Source organism: Antennarius striatus, chromosome 23, assembly GCF_040054535.1.
Source record: "Antennarius striatus isolate MH-2024 chromosome 23, ASM4005453v1, whole genome shotgun sequence".
In the NCBI taxonomy this organism is placed as follows: domain Eukaryota; kingdom Metazoa; phylum Chordata; class Actinopteri; order Lophiiformes; family Antennariidae; genus Antennarius; species Antennarius striatus.
The window spans coordinates 6,212,032-6,232,718 of NC_090798.1; the positions used below are offsets into that span (position 1 = coordinate 6,212,032).

Here is a 20,687-nt window from a genome sequence, read left to right on the forward strand (position 1 = left end):
CGACCGCCATCGGCGCTGTTGACCTACAGGGCGCCGGTGGAAATTGGATTACTGTTGGTCGAAGAAGGAGAGGAGGAAAGTGCGTTCGCTCGAAGAAAGAGAAGAGGAACACCAAGAGTATAGGACTAAGAGTAGGGACGTTGAATGTTGGAACTATGACAGGAAAAGGTAGAGAGTTGGTTGACATGATGCAGAGGAGGAAGGTAGACATACTGTGTGTACAGGAGACCAGGTGGAAAGGTAGCAAGGCTAGAAGTTTAGGAGCAGGGTTCAAGTTGTTCTATCATGGTATAGATGGGAAGAGAAATGGAGTAGGAGTTATCTTGAAGGAGGAGTTTGTTAGGAATGTCCTGGAGGTAAAAAGAGTGTCGGATAGAGTGATGAGTCTGAAGCTAGAAATAGGAGGTGTCATGTTCAATGTTGTTAGTGGGTATGCTCCACAGGTAGGATGTGAGCTGGAGGAGAAGGAGAAATTCTGGTCGGACTTTGATGAAGTGATGCAGAGCTTGCCTACAAGTGAGAGAATTGTCATTGGAGCAGACTTCAATGGACATGTTGGTGCAGGAAACAGAGGGGATGAGGATGTGATGGGCAGGTTTGGTATCCAGGAGAGGAACGCAGAAGGACAGATGGTAGTTGACTTTGCAAAAAGGATGGAAATGGCTGTAGTGAATACTTTCTTCCAGAAGAGGCAGGAACATAGGGTGACCTATAAGAGTGGTGGTAGGAGCACACAGGTAGACTACATCTTGTGTAGACGGTGTAACCTGAAGGAGATCAGTGACTGTAAAGTAGTGGTAGGTGAGAGTGTAGCCAAACAGCATAGGATGGTGGTGTGTAGGATGACTCTGGTGGTGAGGAAGATCAAGAGGGCAAAGGCAGAGCAGAAGACGAAATGGTGGAAGCTGAAAAAGGAAGAGTGTTGCATGACTTTTAGGAGGGAGTTAAGACAGGCTCTGGGTGGTCAGGAGGTGCTTCCAGATGACTGGACAACTACAGCTAATGTGATCAGGGAGACAGGTAGGAGAGTACTTGGTGTGTCATCTGGAAGGAAAGTAGATAAGGAGACTTGGTGGTGGAATGAGGAGGTACAGGAGTGCATACAGAGAAAGAGGTTAGCTAAGAAGAAGTGGGACACTGAGAGGACCGAGGAGAGTAGACAGGAGTACAGGGAGATGCAGCGTAAGGTGAAGGTAGAGGTAGCAAAGGCCAAACAAGAAGCTTATGATGACTTGTATGCTAGGTTGGACAGTAAGGAGGGAGAGACTGATCTATACCGGTTGGCAAGACAGAGAGACAGAGATGGGAAGGACGTGCAGCAGGTTAGGGTGATTAAGGATAGGGATGGAAGTCTGTTGACAGGTGCCAGTAGTGTGATGGGAAGATGGAAAGAGTACTTTGAAGAGTTGATGAACGTGGAAAATGAGAGAGAGCAAAGACTAGAAGAGGTGACTGTTGTGGACCAGGATGTAGCAAAGATTAGTCAGGATGAAGTGAGGAGGGCACTGAAGAGGATGAAGAGTGGAAAGGCAGTTGGTCCTGATGATATACCTGTAGAGGTATGGAAGTGTATAGGAGAGGTGGCAGTAGAGTTTCTGACTGGGTTGTTCAACAGGATCTTAGATAGTGAGAAGATGCCTGAGGAATGGAGGAGTAGTGTGCTGGTGCCCATTTTTAAGAACAAGGGAGATGTGCAGAGTTGTGGCAACTACAGAGGAATAAAGCTGATGAGCCATACAATGAAGTTATGGGAGAGAGTAGTGGAAGCTAGACTAAGGGCAGAAGTGAGCATTTGTGAGCAGCAGTATGGTTTCATGCCAAAAAAGAGTACCACAGATGCAGTATTTGCTCTGAGGATGTTGATAGAGAAGTACAGAGAAGGCCAGAGGGAGCTGCATTGTGTTTTTGTAGATCTAGAGAAAGCTTATGACAGGGTGCCCAGAGAGGAACTGTGGTATTGTATGAGGAAGTCTGGAGTGGCAGAGAAGTATGTTAGAGCAGTGCAGGACATGTATGAGGACTGTAAGACAGTGGTGAGGTGTGCTGTAGGTGTGACAGAGGAGTTCAAGGTGGAGGTGGGACTACATCAGGGATCAGCTCTGAGCCCCTTCTTGTTCGCTATGGTGATGGACAGGCTGACAGACGAGGTTAGACAGGAATCTCCATGGACTATGATGTTTGCAGATGACATTGTGATCTGCGGTGAGAGCAGGGAACAGGTGGAGGAGAAGCTAGAGAGGTGGAGGTTTGTCCTGGAAAGGAGAGGAATGAAGGTTAGCCGCAGTAAGACAGAGTACATGTGTGTGAATGAGAGGGACCCAAGTGGAAGAGTGAGGCTACAGGGAGAAGAGATCAAGAAGGTGGAGGATTTTAAGTACTTAGGGTCAACAGTCCAGAGCAATGGAGAGTGTGGAAAAGAGGTGAAGAAGCGTGTACAGGCAGGATGGTACGGGTGGAGGAAAGTGTCAGGTGTGATGTGTGATAGAAGAGTTTCAGCTAAAATGAAAGGAAAGGTGTACAAAACTGTGGTGAGACCAGCGATGTTGTTTGGTCTAGAGACAGTGTCACTGAAGAAAAGACAGGAGACAGAGCTGGAGGTAGCAGAGATGAAGATGCTGAGGTTCTCTCTGGGAGTGACCAGGAAGGATAGGATCAGGAATGAGTACATCAGAGGGACAGCACATGTTAGAGGTTTTGGAGATAAAGTCAGAGAGGCCAGACTGAGATGGTTTGGACATGTCCAGAGGAGAGATAGTGAATATATTGGTAGAAGGATGCTGAGTTTTGAACTGCCAGGCAGGAGGCCTAGAGGAAGACCAAAGAGGAGGTTTATGGATGTAATGAGGGAAGACATGAAGATAGTTGGTGTGAGTGAAGAGGATTCAAAGGACAGGGCTAGATGGAGGAAATTGATTCGCTGTGGCGACCCCTGAAGGGAAAAGCCGAAAGGAGAAGAAGAAGAAGAAGAAGAATCCTTACATATTAAAATGCTATCCTATCAATACTGGTCGAGCTCAACCCAAAACAGGGAAATGGGTTATTCCTCTTGTGGGGCCACTGCCCACAGGAGCCCCAGTGATTCGGTGCAGTGTGGATGAGGCAGCCTTGGCAGTCTCATCCTCTGTTGCAGAAGCTCAAGACAGGGACATGAAATGTCACCTCTCTAATGGGTGAAGAACCCAAGCTTGTGAAGAAGGTTGAGAAGTTCCGACTACATACCGCCGGTCTCACCTCTACACACAGGTTCCAGCAACCAGTCGTCTGAGGGGCTGGACCCTCTATTTTGCCGGAGTTGCACTGGTTTTGACGCGACTGGCTCATGTGGGATGACTCTGGGTTCTACGGCGCTACATGAAAAGGTATTTTCCTCGTGTCTTAAGGTCAGGGAACCTGGTTCTGACTGCTGCGTGCAGATGCGCATCAAAGAGCAGCTCAGACTTCCCACCCTTTCTGGAATCATTGGGACAAGTGCTAGAACAGGGGCCTCCGTTCCTCTGGGAGACTTCTATGATTATGTGGGCATTGATCATAACCTTGAGTAGGGGTGTGATTGGGATGAACACCCTGCCCGATCTAAACCCAAACTGTGCTCAAGTGTTGGTCTTCCGTACAGATCAGTTTTTCCATAGCTTCACATTAAAGGTGAGCACAGTATATCTGATACCAGGACACCTGAGGTTCACTTTGTAGTCATATCAGCCGATCTACAGCCGTATGTTCTGGACACTCGGGTAAAGAGAAGAGCAAGCGAGGAGGAACGATGAAGTTTTCGCCCCCGGTTATGGAAAACCGGACCAGCTCTATAATTTCACGAGGGAGTTGGAAGAAGCACGGGAGACAAGAGGAGAAGGCTGAAATAACATCCCAAATATTCCCACTTTGCATCTCATTTTTGAAAAGCTTTGCTTATTTTGTCTTTTTCATATTGAAAAATGAAATCATGCATGTCTTACATTTCTGACTCTAATGAACTGGACTGTTTCAGTAGGTGAGGAAAAAAAAACAGTACTTTTTTTGCCTCAAGGGTTCATTGACTTATCAAACAGAAATATGAATTTTATCAAAAGTATAAACAACACAGTAAAAGAAAGCTCCGCCGGGCCAAACACAACTACTATCAACCAAACTTCAAGACTATCCATTTTTGATCAAGCTGAGAAGAAATAACAACAGAAATAACAACAGAAATAACGTCTTAAGCGACAAAAATTCAAAAACAAAACTGCGGAAATAAAAAAGGTCCAGCGCAATCAGTTCCACGATTAGAAACCAGAGGGAATGTTTTCTAAGCTCTGTGTTAGCAGCAGAAACTGATGATCAGTAATTTGGATTAAGTCCCTCATTTGTATTAAAAAAAAAAAAAAGTGATCAGTTGTGTGTCGCTTCATGAACAAGTTTTACAGCGTGACACGGGGTTCCTGGCGCTCTAACACACACAATACCTGACAGATTCATGAGAAGAAACAAACGAGAAGCTGGTCCAGCAGGAGCAGATGGATTAACCATGAACACGTGTGGGACTAGACCAGAGCTCGCAGAGGGAACGACAGGCCAGCTCCTAAGGACAGACCCAGCGCTAAGAAGAAGGTCATCAGTGCTCCTGCGGTCTCTGCATCCTTCGGCTCCACCAACCTGACGACGAGCACAACAGTTTATTATTTATCAGCTCTGTGGTGAACAAACGCAATGTGACCTTGAAAGAGAGCAGAGGCAGCCTGAGCGACCGGTTAGCTGCTTGTTTCAAATGTATTCACCGTCACCGTGGTGATCCAGCCGGAACGAGAGGCGACTTTTAAAAACACAGCTTGCTGGTGCGTTCAAGTACGCCCAGACATTGAAGAGTCGGCAGCTGTGAAGCGACATAATGCTCATGACGGCACAGTTCCTTTTTACTCAAATTGTCAGCAGCAGCAGCAGCATCCTGTTTTTTTTGGTCACACTTCCTGCATGGCGTAGTTTTTTGGAAAGTAGCTATTTGGAGTTTTAACTCGCTGGCTGCTAAAAACATCTTTAGAAGTCAATTACAGTATTTTCCACACTATAAGGCACACCTAAAAGCCTTTGTTTCAAAAACCGACAATGCGACTTATAATCCAGTGGGCATTATTTGACAAAAAAAGTTTTGAAAGAGGTCATTCATTGAGGGTGCGTCTTATAGTCCAGTGCACCTTATTGTGCGAAAAATTCTAATTTTTCAATGAGGAGGGCTAAGGGACGTTCTGGCTGAGCTTCTCAGTGAAAATCAGGCTTCTAGTCATAGAATTTAGCGTAATGACATCTGAACCAGTTATGGAACAGAGGATGGCGAGTCAGCAAGTTGTTACGATGCAGCAAACTTCGCAACAGAGAAAATTCGCTAAAGGGGATCAATTGCTAAAAAGCGCTGGCAGTCAATGAGTTAAATCCATCAGGGAGTAAAAGTGTAAACTAACATTACTCCCAAAGCTGTGCTTTTCACTTTTTTCTCACTGATGCTTTCTAACTAGGTTTCTAGTTTTGGTTGGACACTAAAAAAAGACAGCTCTCAGGTCAGTTGTCGGTTCAAACCTGTGGGTACTCACTGTGGGGCGTAGGACATAGATAGGCAGGCAAAGTAACCGCTGGAAAGAGAGAACACGGTCATGATGACAGTGAAAATGGCGTCGTGGTAGAAGAAGACGGGGAGGTGGGAGCGAGGCTGGACGTTGCAGAGCATCAGCAGAGGGATGAAAATCACCCTGGAGACGACCAGCACCACGAAGACAGGAGAGTCCTTACGGGGCTGCAGAGGCGACACGTTCACACGGATCCCGTGAGGCGCGTGGAACAGGAACATAGACGGACGGTAAATCATCAGCGACTAACTACGTGATCCACGTCGGAAGGACACGGCTGTCCGGGAGGAGGAACAATCTGATACCCACCCACTGCACGAAGGAGGTGATGCTCCGACCAATCCAGTCATTGATGTTGAACGTCAAGAAGCAGCTGACGGTGATGAAGAAGCGCTCTGAAGAGGAGGAGATGAACAGAGAGAGGCAGATCAGTCGGAGCGCGCCGACAGCGGAGAGATCCGGACTGAGGGCTGCAGAGAGAGGAAGTCCTACCCCAGTTTTTGGAGAAAATCGTCTTGACATCTGCAGTGACCGCTGGGAAAACCGAAAGGGTGACTGTGAATACGAACGTCACGCAGAACGCCATCAACCAGATCTGGAAAATTTAAAAAAAACAATGCAGCTTTAGCGGGTGTGAAATGTTCTTATGCAACGATCGTAAAGACGATTAATCTGGTATCGTCACCTTCTTGAAGACCTCCAGCACCGAGGACTTGGTTTGTTCCTTCTCGCTCTCCAGGGACACAAAGGCACGCTTGGTCTCATCCGTACCGGGGTCTCTTTCACTCTCAGCCAGACCTCCATGTCCGTTCAGCTTGCCGTTCTCCACCATGCTGCTCTCTGCATTTAGACATTTAAACCTCAGGTCCGACTTTGTCTAAAATCTTACAGTTTCCAAGTAAAACTTCAAATATTTAGAGAATCGCTCTGGGTTACAAAAGAAGCTGTTTGAGGGCCTCCGTTGGTTGAACAGGCTCGTCTTTGTTTCTGTCACAGTCTAACTGGATGGAGGGTAAACATGCATTACGACATAATGTTTACACTAATTGATTTGATTGCTTCAGACAAAGAACGAGTCATGAACCCGGAGGAAAAGCTAAATCTAAGCTCAGTCGCTGCCAAACAAAACGCCGGCTGCTCCGTCTGCTAATGTGAAGATGGGATCGGCTGAGAGTTTGTTCACCCCACACCTTTCAGCAGCTCATCTGTGGTGCCGGCTTCATACTTGTTGGTTTTGTTGAAATAATACTGGGCAAATGCCTGCATGGAAACACAAAAGACACATTAGGCTAACAGCAGAGTTACAAAGGATCTCACAAACGACAGCAAACAACCACAAGTTAGTTCACATTAAATCATGTCAGCGTTTATTTAAATGCTATTGTGTTAAAATACTATATCAGCATCTGAACTTAAACGAGGATTTTTTCAATTCTTTTTGCTTTATTGTTTCAGATCTTTAACAGAGATCATGTTTGGTTCGTCCAACTCTGATGTCCTCAGAAGCCGCCGACATTCTCTCATCAAGAAGTTGTTTTTTTATTCTGGGACCACAAAGGAAAAGAAAAGAATGTGGTCTTTCAACCTTTTGTATTTCTTCTCTGAGTGATTACAAAGTCGTGATAGCGTCTGTATGACCGTGTTAATGATCGACAAAAGCGCACGTTGGAATAGATTGTGAGTAACGCTGTTGGTGCAGAGCTCTGACTGACCAGGCGGGGCAGCAGCAGGTAGCTGATGAGTGTGACCAGCGTCCCGACACACGGCGTGATGAAGTAACCCATCGCCGCCGTCTCGGGGGCAGCTTCACCTGCGGGACAAACGAGCGTGACCAAAACAGGACAAAAACAACTGAGGCAAACAGAAACAAACGGCTGCCATGTGGATCCAGACGGAGATGCTATTTAAAGATGTGTTACTAGGCAACCGGTTAAATGTTCTGTGCGTTTGCTTACTTCCTATGGCTACCAGCATGGCGATGGCGGCGAATGTCCCGGCGAGGCCTTGGCCGCTCATGAAGATGGCGCTGTACTTCAGAGGCAGGAGGCCGACCAGGCCGAACAGGCTGCCCTGCAGGACGGCGCCGAACGCTGGGGGAGAGGAAGTACCGCCCACCTCAGTGCCATTTCACTCACATGATATGCTGGTACACGTAGACACACGCTTACAGTTGATGAACCAGATAGTTGCCATGGTAACAGAGAAGAATTTGTCCTTCTCCATGGGAACTTTAACCAGCACCGCAGTGAACATGAAGAGCAGGAGGACCAGGATCAGGCTGCCGGCGATGCGTATTCTCTCCGATATCCTGAAACAGGAAACGGTCATTTTACATGTCCATGTTTTGTTTTTTGTTTTTGGGGGGGGGGTGTGGTTGCTTAAACTTCCAGCCTGGTCACTGACCTCTGGTACAGGATGGAGTTGAGCAGCGTGAACAACAACAGGGGCAGCTGGGACAGCAGGGTCATCCAGTTGACGTAGTGGTAATCCTTGCCGCCCACCAGGGTACCGTTGATCCATTCTGTTGTGTTCAGCGTGGCTTGGAAATACTAAAACCGAAAAGATTTTTTTTTTAAAAATGCTGGATTATTGTTGTCTGATGATTCAATTTTCCACAATGAGACTGTAAACAACGGCAACGGAAAACAAATCATTTGCGGGACGCATGGAACAAAAACGTTTCCCCAACTGAGCAGCAAGTTTAATTTTTATCTAAACCAAAAAAAAAAATCCCTTTCTTCTAAAATATCATTCAATCTTGATCTTTTTAAAAGCTGCCCTGATCACATTTCTGTCATCAGAAGATCAACCGTTGCGAGAAGCGATCCTGATCGCTGCTCAATGACGATGATCATTCAAAACCTTCATCAGGAGTGGAGGTCATGTTTTTGAACAGATGCTTCACATGGTTACCCGACATCATGTGATGGACTTATGGGGGTCCATTCATTACAGAATACCATTCTGACTAATCCATTCCATCATGCTGAACACATGGCGTGGCTTTCTGGATGCGTCTAAAAGGTATGCGATCGCCAAACGTCCTCCATCGATCATGTGATCAGAGGAGTGGAGGAACCGGTTCCTCGCTCGGAGAGGAAGTCGGTCTTTTGATGTGATCACAGTCGGAGCCCCAGATAAAACCGAATGATCTCCCTGAACAATGATTTTTACCGATGAGGCGGTCATGAAGAAATTCCATGGCAGCAGCGTTCCCAGGCCCAGGATGAAGAAAACAATCCCCACAAAGTATCCCCTGTGGAGGAGAAACAGAAGGTGTTTTTACAGCCAACATCTATACGCTACCGACAGAGAAGCTTTCCTTCAGGCTATAAGTTCTTTGCGTGGTTTCCTATTGGAAACGGCTGCTATAAGGGAGGGGTGGTACAAGGTATGGGGGGGGGGCTGTCCGCAAAGGGCCAGATGTAACTTTAAAAAATGTAATTAAATGTAAGTCAATGCAATGTAAAATAAATGTAACTACAGTACTCCTTAATGTTAAATAACTGAATTATTCAAGGTATAAACATTACAGTTACACAAAAAAAATTTTTTTTGCTTGTTGCTCTGTTATAACATAAATCCTTTTAATTTGTCAGATTATGAAACCCACATAACTCCATCAATCAAGGATCAAAACTATCCAAGCGAATAAAGCAAAATAACATCAAACACAAGTTAGGACATTAACTTTGTTCAAAACGTTTTTGTCAAAGTTAAAATGGGCTGAATTACTGCATTGTGAAAAATGTAGTTTTGGTCAAAGCACACTTTTGATCAATTTATTTTTTGACACTGATGTTTCATGGTCTCGCGGGACACATAAAAATGTGGCGGGCCACATTTGGCCCCCGGGCCATGTGCTTTAAGCTGTTCGGCTGGATTGTGGAGGCAGCATCCGACTGCACTGCTTTGAGCTGCTGATAGTTTACCTCCTCAGCTGATTCATGGTGTATGAATGTCTTTATGTTGCAGACAGCAAAGTCTCATCAGTGCAGTTAGAGCAGATTTCTAAATGTGTCTACAAAGCAGTCTTTCTTCACAAGATCCAATAGTGGATTGGTTTGAAATATTGCACCAAACTGTCAGAACTGGATCAACAAGGTGGTCGATTGCAAATGGGGAAGTGGCGCAGGCAAAAGAATTCGATCCGATCACTTGTGATTCATTTCTTGAAATTACTTCCTTATTAAAAATAATGTCTGTCAGTCTGGCTGCACTTTAAAAACTAGTTCCTTCTTTAAGGAACACAACTGTTTCTGTATTAAACATACTGAAAAAAGACTTTAGAACCCACAGGCAACACACTCAAGAATAACACCACCAAAAAGAAGACAAGGTTCTTGTCTGATTATCTGTTTGCTGACTCACCGGTCTTGAGGAGCATCCTTCTGTTCCTTCATGCTGATTGAAGAAGTTGTCAAACTGAAAGGGTAGCAACAGAGTGTGAAAGGTAAGCAACACTGCAAGTTACTTTTCCATACACTTTCCCACACGCCAAGTTCTCACTGCTGAAAAGATACACTAAACCTTTTACATTGCAGGGAGGGGCCAGGAGAAGCCTGCATGAGGAGGGAATTCTCCAGCTGCCTGTATAGAAAACAAACAGGGCGAATAATGAGGCCCCTCTTCTCTGCTAGGGGTCAAAAGCAGCTTCCAGTGGGTTTAGGACTGAAACCAAACGTCCGAGGCAGGAGACGGACTTTGTACCGTTCGGATGTGGACATTAGTAAACTTCAGTGTGAGATATGTCCACCCCGAGAGGACATTTAAACAGAATTCCTGGGTTTGCATTTTTCCCTACGGCACAGGTCACACACAAACACACTGACTGTTGTGGTAACTTTTTTTTTCCAACACACTCTTTATAATGTCCTGTGATCCATTTGTCCGTCAGCATTTTGTTCCCTTCAACAGCTTCCTTTTGTTTCGTGTTGTACTTTGTGTTGTGCTGCCTGTGTTGTGCTGCCTGTGTTGTACTGCCTGTTGCATCGTGGGTCTGAGAGGACTGCAATGTCATCTGTGCTGTATGTTGTGCATATATGGTACATTTGACAATAAAGTTGACTGACTTTGAACACCACCGCCAAATGGAACACAGGTACCAAGAAGGTTGGGTGGCTCATTCACATAAATATTAATACAACGAATAATAATCACACGAGTAAACACCCTTCACGCCGAGTGAACACCCGTCATTTCCCATGGATCACAGGCCTTTCGCCTAACGCCGCCACCTTTGCCCGTCTCGCCTTCAACCTGGCGAGACGGGCGGTCACGCTTCACCCGACTGAACATTACATCTGGTCGGTCAAAAGGCCTCACAGTCCAACTAGAGAGCCAAACTAATTTTAGCCAATAAGTAATTGACAAACAAGGACAAAGTGATTCCTAACATGACAGGATGGGGGGGAGGGGGTGTTAAAGACTTTAGATCACAGACTCAGTAACTCTCTAATTCACTGCAGTGATCTATAAGTTATAAATCAAGGGCACCAGACTTGTTTTTTGCTTGAATCAATCATCAGCCAATCAAAGGTAGAGAACGAATATCGCAGTTTAATATGATGCAGAGTCATGGGAGGAAAAGCATCAACACAACTCGTTTATTATTGAAAACCATGAAACTGGAAAACACCCATGACCATAAGTGCAGGGCTGTCACAGCGTCAGTGTCCCGGCCTCAGTGGGAGCCGCTCCAGATATCCAACTAAAGCCATTGTGGCAGGAGACCGGACTGCATTGACTGTGAGAGTAAGGAGTCAGATGAGAATGTAGACAACATAATGAAGCGTCTAACCCAGGGGTCGACAAGCCACAGTGTTCAAAGAGCCATATTGGACCAAAAAAACACTACATTGAATCTGTTTGCAGCCACAAGAAATTATGAGCCTTATACGAAGGCAAGACAGGCTGTAAGGGTATATTAGCTTTATTTGCCTATATATTAGCCTACTATAAAAAAATTACTATACATTCATAATTAAATGTTTATTTTCCCTGTAGTGCATCCTGTAGACTCAACACTTTAGACAATGGCACCATGTGACTACTCTGTTGGACGATATTTGGCAATTTAACTATAACTTGAATATATTAATGGTTTAAGTTTTACTGCATTGATGAAGTTACAGAAATTAAATACAGAAATCAGATTTTTGGTGTATTTTTTATTTTGAGGATTCAAAAAACAAACATTGGAATGTGCATATAGGCTTCCTGTACTTTCAGACCTCCCCATGTAAATAAGTCAGCTCTCTTCAAACCTCAATAACAATACAATCTTCTCCTTTTCCTCTTAGTTGGGCGTCGGAGAGCAATAAAATACTGTCTAAAGTTAAAACATAGCCTGAGATTATAACAATGAAACAAACCTTTTGAAAGGGTAAGCAGACCATATAAAACAAAAATGTATTTAATTTAGATTACAGTGCATTATCTTCTTCTCTTTAGGTCTCTGTAAATTCCAATTAAGTCAGTGGAAGGGTCAAACGCAGCTGCTTCCTCTTCTCTTTCCCCATTTCTCAGCAACAGACACTCACAATGCAATGCAGCAATCCTGGAACCTGAGTAATAAAACAATAATATCCTTGTGTGTCCTTCCAAATACATACTGACAAAAATCAGGAATCAAAAAACAGTCACTTTGTTACCAAAAATGTGATGATAACAAGGTTGTGTTCTCACCCATTTAATGTGACTTCTGTTTTCAGACATCACTGGACAGCTTCTTGACATTGAGCGTGTGAAGATGAAACCTTTATCTTCATGCAGGACTGCAAGCTCTCATCTGGAAGGCGGGTGCGGTATTTGGACTTAATGTATTCCATGCTTGACAATATCTGCTCGCACATGTACTGTATGTTAATCCAAAGATTGATCATACTCCATATGCATATTTCTATAACTGTCAGGGAGATATTTCCAGGTTTCAAACTCAAGTTTGCACTCGAATGACAAAAAAAGCTTCCAGCATTTGCAGTGCAGCGTTTCCCCGCTCCTGGAGAGTTTTAAGGGGCATGTTTAGGTGACTTGTCATATTCGCCATGAGGTGCAGCTTTTCCAGTGCCACTCAGTCTCTTCCATTTGTGGGTAGTTCACATTGTTGCTTTTAAGGAATGTTTTCACATGTTCTAAACAAGTACAGTAATGCAAAACCTCCCTTCTGGACAGCCAGTGAACTTTGTTGTGAAGTAAGAGATCCGATTATTTGCTGTCAACTTCATCAAGTTGATGCTTTTGCATTATCTTGTTTACCATCTGAATGACAAGGTTAAAAAAAATTTAAAAAAAAAACATTCCCAAGTTTTTTCCACTTTCATACATTTTTGAAAAAGCTCCAGGGAGCCACGAGGAGTCATATGTGGCTCTAGAAGTAAAGCACGACCTTAAGCCATCCAGTTTCAATATGGATGGGCTAAAAATTAGATTTTGGCTGCCAGTCAAAATGCAGCCAAAAAGTTGATTTAAGACCCTGTACACATCCCTTGCCAAGTCTAGTCAGTTTTGTTTTTTTTTCCAAATAACCACATAGATGCGTTTTTAAAATACCCATAGCCATGTGGGGCCAGGGCAAACTTGGATGATTGAAAGATTATTTCAATCCTCAAGTGAAGCAGCAGAGATAACTACTTGTATCATGTACATGATATCATGTACCTGTTGTATCTGAATGCCAAAGATAAAAATGATAAAGTCTTTGTAGTACTTGAGGCCCTTGTGATGGAAAAGATTACCGATTTAAAGCAAAGACAGCACATACAGAACGTATGGTCATATTTTCCAGGGGTGCTTGCGGCCTAACAGTAGTTTATTTTAGTTGACTTCGACATGAAGCCACGGTACGGTTCACACAAGATGAAATCGATCTCTATCAATGTTACCAGAGTGATGCTGTAATTTAAAATGGATAACAGATAGTGATAGTGATAGCTGAGTCAATACGTGTTTAAATCCAGCAGATGGAAAGGTCCACAGACCAAGCTAACAGATAATTTCACGAATTTCCTGCTCAACACTCTCCAGCAGTAGCGTCTCATTGTGTACCTGCTCCCAACAAAGACAGCCGCGCCTCCCCATCATGGCTGCACTAAAGGGGCCACGACCAGACCTGTTGAGCGGAAGTGCTTCCAAAAAATGTATCGAGAGTTTCATCCACATGATACCAGCACCGTTTTGTTTGAATCTAAAAGCTGTGTTGAATTGGATTCGTAACACACGTGTTGTATTAGCGAGTGATGATCACATGTGACGTTAGCCTGACAGGACACCAGTCGTCCTGTCCTGACGTCACCCAGGCTACAGTGAACGCAGTAAACGTCAGGTCATCTTAAAGATGTCGAAAAATTGTCCTCCGTTCTAAACCCTTTTTTTTTTTTTTTTCATTATTAAACAATTCACCTCCCTGTTAACACAGCGTTAGATTAGCATAAGCTAACGCGACAGACTCACCTTGAGTAAACGTTTCGTCTCCGTCACTGGTGTTTTCACGTGTTCGTCGTAAATTTTGAGAATCTTCGGAGTCCAAAACTCCGAACCGGATGAGACACGAATTGACGGATGCTTTAAATAGACCTCAGCGCACGCGCCAGAAACGTGTTTTCACAAATGGCTACGGTAGTTTACGAGGAGGCTCGTGGGACCGGATTTCTACACGTCATTCGCGCGACACTGCAGTGGATGTGGGATGAACACGAGCTCCACAAACGTATCGTCTGACTTCCGGTTCCGAACATCCCCCGTCATCTTCGTGGGCAATCGACAACAGACAGGTGTCCAAAGTAATGCCGCAGTTAAGTTTGAATCTTTACAAAATATTTGGCACATTATTACGCAACATTTACGGCGCTCAGTAAATATACTTTAATTTTCATATCATACTTTGAAACAGTTAAAATAAAAATATATAGTTCCCGAACCGGTTAATAACGTACCTTGTTAGAGTAAAGAGATAGGTAGCTTCAGGACTTTTAAATTGGCAACTACAGCAATTGGTTTAAATACTGTAGATTTGTCCCTACAGTAAACAGAACAGCGCTGATCCAGTTAAAGAGCAGATGATGGAGAGGGAGAAGCAGTTTATGACTGGATAAAATCAAATTGAAAGTTTCAAAGCTTCAAAGTTTTAGAGCAGTGTCCTTTTTCTTGACTGCTGGTGATTTGCCTAAACTTCTCTCTCATCACGCATTGGTTGAGTGACAGGAAGGGAAACATTCTTTTTACAAGAAAGAATGTTCCACAACATTAAAAATAGAAGGTTGTCAGTTTTATTTCCTCGTTTCTGGCAAAATACCAAAAGTTTCTGGTTTTTGTTTTTGTTCCATGAACTGTTTGAAAGCCCTGATATGAATAGTTTCAAGTTTATGTATTCTTGTATAGCCCAGATTCACAAACAATGTCTCAAAGGGCTTTACAATCTGCACATGGACGATATCCATGGGGCGGCAGAGGCTCAGCGGTAGAGCAGAGGCCTGTACCATAAAGCTGGATTACAGTTTAGCAAGATAACTTCACGTTTAACCCTGGCTTTTTGGTACCATAAAGGTGGCTTACTTTCTATCAGGCTACGTTGTCGTGGTAACCTATGCTTGAACACCTAACCTGCTCAGGAGCAGGATAAGTTCAGTATAAGGGCTCAGCACGTATAACAGCCCCACCTACTGACCAGTCAGTTCTCTTGGAAAATGGCCTGTCCGTTTTATGAGAACCCGGTGGATCTTGGTGCACAGTAGGGGTGGGCGATACTGGGAATTTTGGTATTGATCCGATACCAATTAAATATAGGGTAGTATCGGCCGACACCAATACAAACCGATACTTTTTGCTTGGGAATGTCATGATCATTGAATAATCCCCCCCCCCCCCCCCAAGTTAGTTTATTATAATTGTGATAAACACAGCACAAATATTTTAGGCAATAAATTTTTTTACTTTTTTTAATAAATAACTACAATGCAAACTTTAACAGTATAAAAAAATAAAATACTTCTACTACAACAACTGTTTCAGAACAAAAGTCAAGAGAGTCAAACCAAAAAAAAGCAGCAATGCAACGTAATGTTATTTCAGGAATTAAAGTTTGTTTACCACTTTAATATACATGGTTCACAATAAGTTAGAGATTAAGAGAGACTCATTTTTGGGGGTAATAAATATTACACTAATGGAAATGGTGTTTCTTCTCATTCACTATATAACTTTTATTTATGTCATTACAAATCAGACCAAATAGGACAGCAGTAACAAAAATAACAATATCAATAACATATTGTGAACCTTGTATTTTTTATCTGATTACTTTAGTAATAGAATTAATCAATAGATTAATCGATTCTTTGAGTAATGGATAGCTGTAGCCCTTAGTAAAACAAGATTTTTTTTCAACTGGGTGAACATATAACCATTGAAGTATCGATCACAGGACAATGGTATCGATCTGATCCAAGTACTTGCTTAGTATCGATAATATCGATATTTGGATCGATCAGCCCACCCCTAGCGATTGTTCGCATGCAGCAAACTCCGCCCTTTTTATGTGAGCGCGCACAGATCTAGAGTGGACAAGCCTGAATTGAATTAGTGAGTTGATAGCCAGCTTTATGGTACCGAAAATCCGGAGGGCAGATGTCTCGTTAAGTGAAGCCAGATAAGCAGGAGGAAGCCCAGCTAGGTTAATCAAGCTTTATGGTACAGGCCTCAGATGTCTTGTAGACAGATCGCCCCAGCCATTGATGGATCGAATCCCGCTCCCGCCATGATGTCACCAGGGGTGTGAGCTGACGGTGGGAGGAGTCAGCTTACCTCCCAGCAACTGCCGAGGTGCCCTTGAGCAAGGCACCGTCCCCCCTACGAGCTGCTCAATTGGGGCGCGTTCCAGAAGCCGCTGCCTGTCACTCTGCCTCCCAATGTGTGTAGTTTGATGTGTATGTATTAACTGTATGCTTACAGGCCCCCATGTGTGTTGTGTTCAGGGGGCCTGTATACTGTTAAAAAATACTAACCTAAGTGACCATGTAATTTCCCCTTGCGGGATCAAAAAAGTATACTTCTATCCCTCTGACCTTGGTGCACTGCAAGCAGTACGACCTTCACATCGGATAAGGAACAACTCCCCCCAAAACCCTTTTAACAGGGGAAAAAATGGATGGGAGAAACCTCAGGAAGACTGCAGAGGAGGGACACCTGTTCCAGGAGTGGACAGACGAAGCAATAGATATCGCATGTACAGATTAACACAATAATAATAAAAATGACAATAACAATAATAAATGTATGACAAAAGCACGCTGATCCATCCAGTAGAGCGATTCACCACCAGCCTATGAAGCGCACAGAGGATGGATGGATGAATGGATGGATAGATGGCTGGGAGCATTCTACCATTACCACTGACTTGCCAACATGGGTTCACATGGGTCTTGAACAGGCCACCCTCTAGTCTCTATCCCTAGCACCCAGTGGACTGAGCCACTGCTGCTACTGCAGGATATTAGATCCTCAAATAAGGAAAGATTCAACCATGGGCATTAAATTACTATATAAATAAATAAAATATTAAAGAGCTGGTCAATTCTCTAAAAGCTAGAGTGATATTGTGTATCAGTAATTAACAGTTGTGTTGAAACTGTGACTAAAGGTATGCAATCAGTTATGTTCCGAGGCACAAATATTATTTATTTTATCTCACAAGTTGTGAAGGTTGACAACTAGTTTATCAAGATCGATAGAATATCAGATCACGGTACCGTTTTACATATTTTTACATTTCATTTATCTCTGCAAACACCATCATACTCCATGTGCTTTTGAAACTGTAGTGTAAAGGTAACAGCTAAGCTAAATAAACATGGAGAAATGTGCAAACAGGCTTTTTAATCATTAGGAGGATAAATAAAGAAAGTATGAAAGGGGAAATGATTGAGACAAAAGACAAATACATAAGCATGAATGGACAAAACCTGAAAGAATTATCTTGTTAAAAAAAAATGTCCTTACAAATGATTTCATTTTGAGAGGTAATAATACTAGAACATCATATCTTCAAGCTAGTTTGATGTTGAGGTCAACATTGGTAAAATAAATAATAACAATGTAGTACTTCCTGTTATCAGCAGATGGTGCTGCAACATGTACTGATGTTAAACGGTAAATGTCTTCCGGGTATGACCCTGGCCCAACCTGTCAAATCTGGGGAAGAGGGATCAGTGACATCTATAGGTTGGGTAAAGGGTTAGTACTTGTGCAACTGACCCACCTGAAATGATTTAGAGACAACATACTGTTTTACTTTTTTTAAACCTTTTCAATACATTCAATTTTAATGACTGATTCAGCAGAATTTTGATAATTAAAGTGTCTAATAAAGTTTGAAATAAATGAATAAAACAGTCTATAGTGGATGAAGTATTGTGAATATCAGAAATGTGTCTCATTTGGTAGGAAGAGGATGACTTGCCCTTTATGTCTAAGGTTGTGACTTTGAACACTGGCTGGAATGCAGAGCAGTGTCTCATCTGGTCAAAAAATTCTGGGGGAGCACCTGCCCTTACTTTTCTTTCTTGTAGCACATATCATTGCAATGATCCGCTCGTCGTTCTATACACACCTTACTGCAATCCATTCATTTAAAATGGTGGGTTGGAGCAGGCAAAAGTCTAAAGTTCACCTCCATGTTCACCTCAGCTGGACTTCTCGGTGTGCAAGTTGTGCGGAATGCATTTTGATTGTAGGCCATGGCCATGTGTTGTGTGTACTTTATTCTGCCGTGTGTGTGTGTGTGTGTGTGTGTGTGTGTGTGTGTGTGTGTGTGTGTGTGTGTGTGTGTGTGTGTGTGTGTGTGTGTGTGTGTGTGTGTGTGTGTGTGTGTGTGTGAGAGAGAGACCTTCCGTGGTGCTGTGCTTGTCTGCAGGCCAGGGTGTGTTGCATGCATGACAGCCTACAGTGGTGGACATTAAAACAGATCACTTGTCTGTTTGAGTGTACACACAAAGCACACACAAGTATAACTGCAAACATTAAGATAAGATGAGGTAAGATTTTAGTCTCAGTCTGAATCTAAAAAGAGCATCACGGTGGTGGAAAGTCTGCAGCTAGACCTCTCTTAAAGGGACACTGGTTGCTTGACAACCTCATACTGTATTGTCACCTACCGGTGAAATGGGCTGATATGACCTGACCTTACAGTTTAAATAATTTTTAAATGAAGCATAGCATTTATTTATACTGTACGACATCAACGTAAATTCCATAAAATCTATACAGCGTAGCTCAAACAAAGAAATGCTTTGTCATAAATGTTATTTGTGCTGTAGACAGAGATGAATGACAATAATGTCGAGGATTGTTGGCTGAGGTTTGTGCTGCACTTGTGCTCTTTTTTGTTTGTTTGTCCAACAGCTTAGCCTAAGCTTTTGGATGAACTGTTGACAGCTCCAGGCTTTTTAAGGTATATCGATCTGATTGATTACCCTTGTTGTTTTAAAATAGTTTGAAGCCATAAATACTAAATTATCCAAACCTTTTAAGCACATAAAATATTTTTTGAGATAGAATGATATACAGCATATATACGTAGTATTGACGTCATTGCTGTTGCACAGAAAACACACACAAGCTGTGGATCGGATATGTTGCAATGCTGATCATAACTTGTTTCAGTTTTGTTGCTGAATGTTACAAAAACACAGCCCTGCAGAAGGGTGGTTGGTGGTTGTGGTTCTTCCTGTTTTTCTGATGTTGTCATCCAGGATAGCAAAAGTACATCTGAAGTAACTCACATTAATCAAAAACAGTATGTGACAAGTAAATGTAGAGGCACAGGTGCCAACCATCTGGGCAGATGTTAGTAAAATTATATCTGAGCTATTTATTTGAAAGGCCATCCATTGGCAGCATTTAAATATTTCATTATATTTTAATTTGAATAGCAACAAAGAAAGAAGTAATAAACATTACCTGATCATGCAAGAACAGCTTAAACAGCTCCATACAAATAGTACAAATATTTCTCTGAAACATAAAACAGGATGCGGCCCCAAGATGCACTGACAGCATTCTTCAGGAATCTTAGCGCATTCCCCACCAGTTGTGGAATATTCCAGTATTTGCATGCTGTGATAACTTTCAGAGCCAGAATCACTCCGGAAGAATCCATGACTTCTTCTGAAATCATGACTTGGAGGGTTTTGGAGTTTGCTTGGGATCATTGCCCTTCAAAACATCAAATAATTCCCATCCTTCATCTTCCTCACAAATGAGACATGAGATTCCTGATGGAATCTGTCTGACCTTCTATGTGTTGCACGTTTCTGGTGACAGAGGAAGCACCTCTGGGATTTCGGGATTTTACGCACTCAGTAGTCAATTTATACATGTCACGATGGTAAGTCATCTGTTTGCTTTCTTAATATTTTAATTCACTGTTGAGCAAAAAACGAAAGTTGTCGGACGAACCTGTGCAACGTGAATTTACATGTACTGTATAACAGAACGTGATGGGAGTCAGTGTTCTACAGATTTGCAATGTCAAGTTGAGTAACTCTAGTCTGGCACTGGCAAAAATAAAGGAACACTTCCTCAAGCTGCATGGAAAACAAAAGAAACAGACTTTGCTGTGAAAATGACATAAGAGTAGCACTTGCCAAGGTGAAGCCACACATATCTGAACTGGTCTCCCAAATAACAACAGCAGAAGTCACACTAATTTGCAGGTAACTCATTTCATGTGAGTTCATGCACTGTCTTGGTTTTGTTCTTCGAAAAAGGTGACATTAATGCACAATTCATTAATTACACCAGTAAAACCTGTAATTATGTGTTAAATTTGAAAAAAAACTTTTTTTTTTACTAAAGAAAGGTTCGGTGAGTGAGCATATGAAACCGGCAGGGTTCAGTACCTCCAACGAGGTTAAGAGCCACTGCTCTAGACTTACCAATGGGTCATAAACTGTTTTCAATTGTAGGGTAAATTTTTGCCGCAGACACATAGAAGTAAAAATTTTTGGAAACAAAGTTTTGACTCATCCCTACATAGAAATACCTCATAAATATGTCTGTATCTGAAGGAACAGATGATGTCTGTCACATCTCTTGGTA

General features: G+C 42.9%; 1 protein-coding gene across 1 annotated transcript; it reads right to left on the reverse strand.

The window, feature by feature from the left end:
• Nucleotides 1-2,684: 2,684 nt before the first annotated feature.
• On the reverse strand, nt 2,685-14,312 carry LOC137590861 (equilibrative nucleoside transporter 2-like). The gene is made up of 13 exons (XM_068308668.1): nt 14,046-14,312; nt 9,966-10,019; nt 8,769-8,850; nt 7,998-8,143; nt 7,763-7,902; nt 7,550-7,684; nt 7,307-7,404; nt 6,785-6,854; nt 6,280-6,434; nt 6,087-6,189; nt 5,904-5,989; nt 5,562-5,761; nt 2,685-4,632 (listed from the first exon to the last, which is right to left on the reverse strand). The coding sequence occupies exons 2-13, from the start codon at nt 9,995-9,997 to the stop codon at nt 4,521-4,523; spliced, it is 1,359 nt and encodes a 452-aa protein (XP_068164769.1). The 5' UTR covers nt 9,998-10,019; nt 14,046-14,312; the 3' UTR covers nt 2,685-4,520.
• Between the last annotated feature and the right edge of the window lie 6,375 nt (nt 14,313-20,687).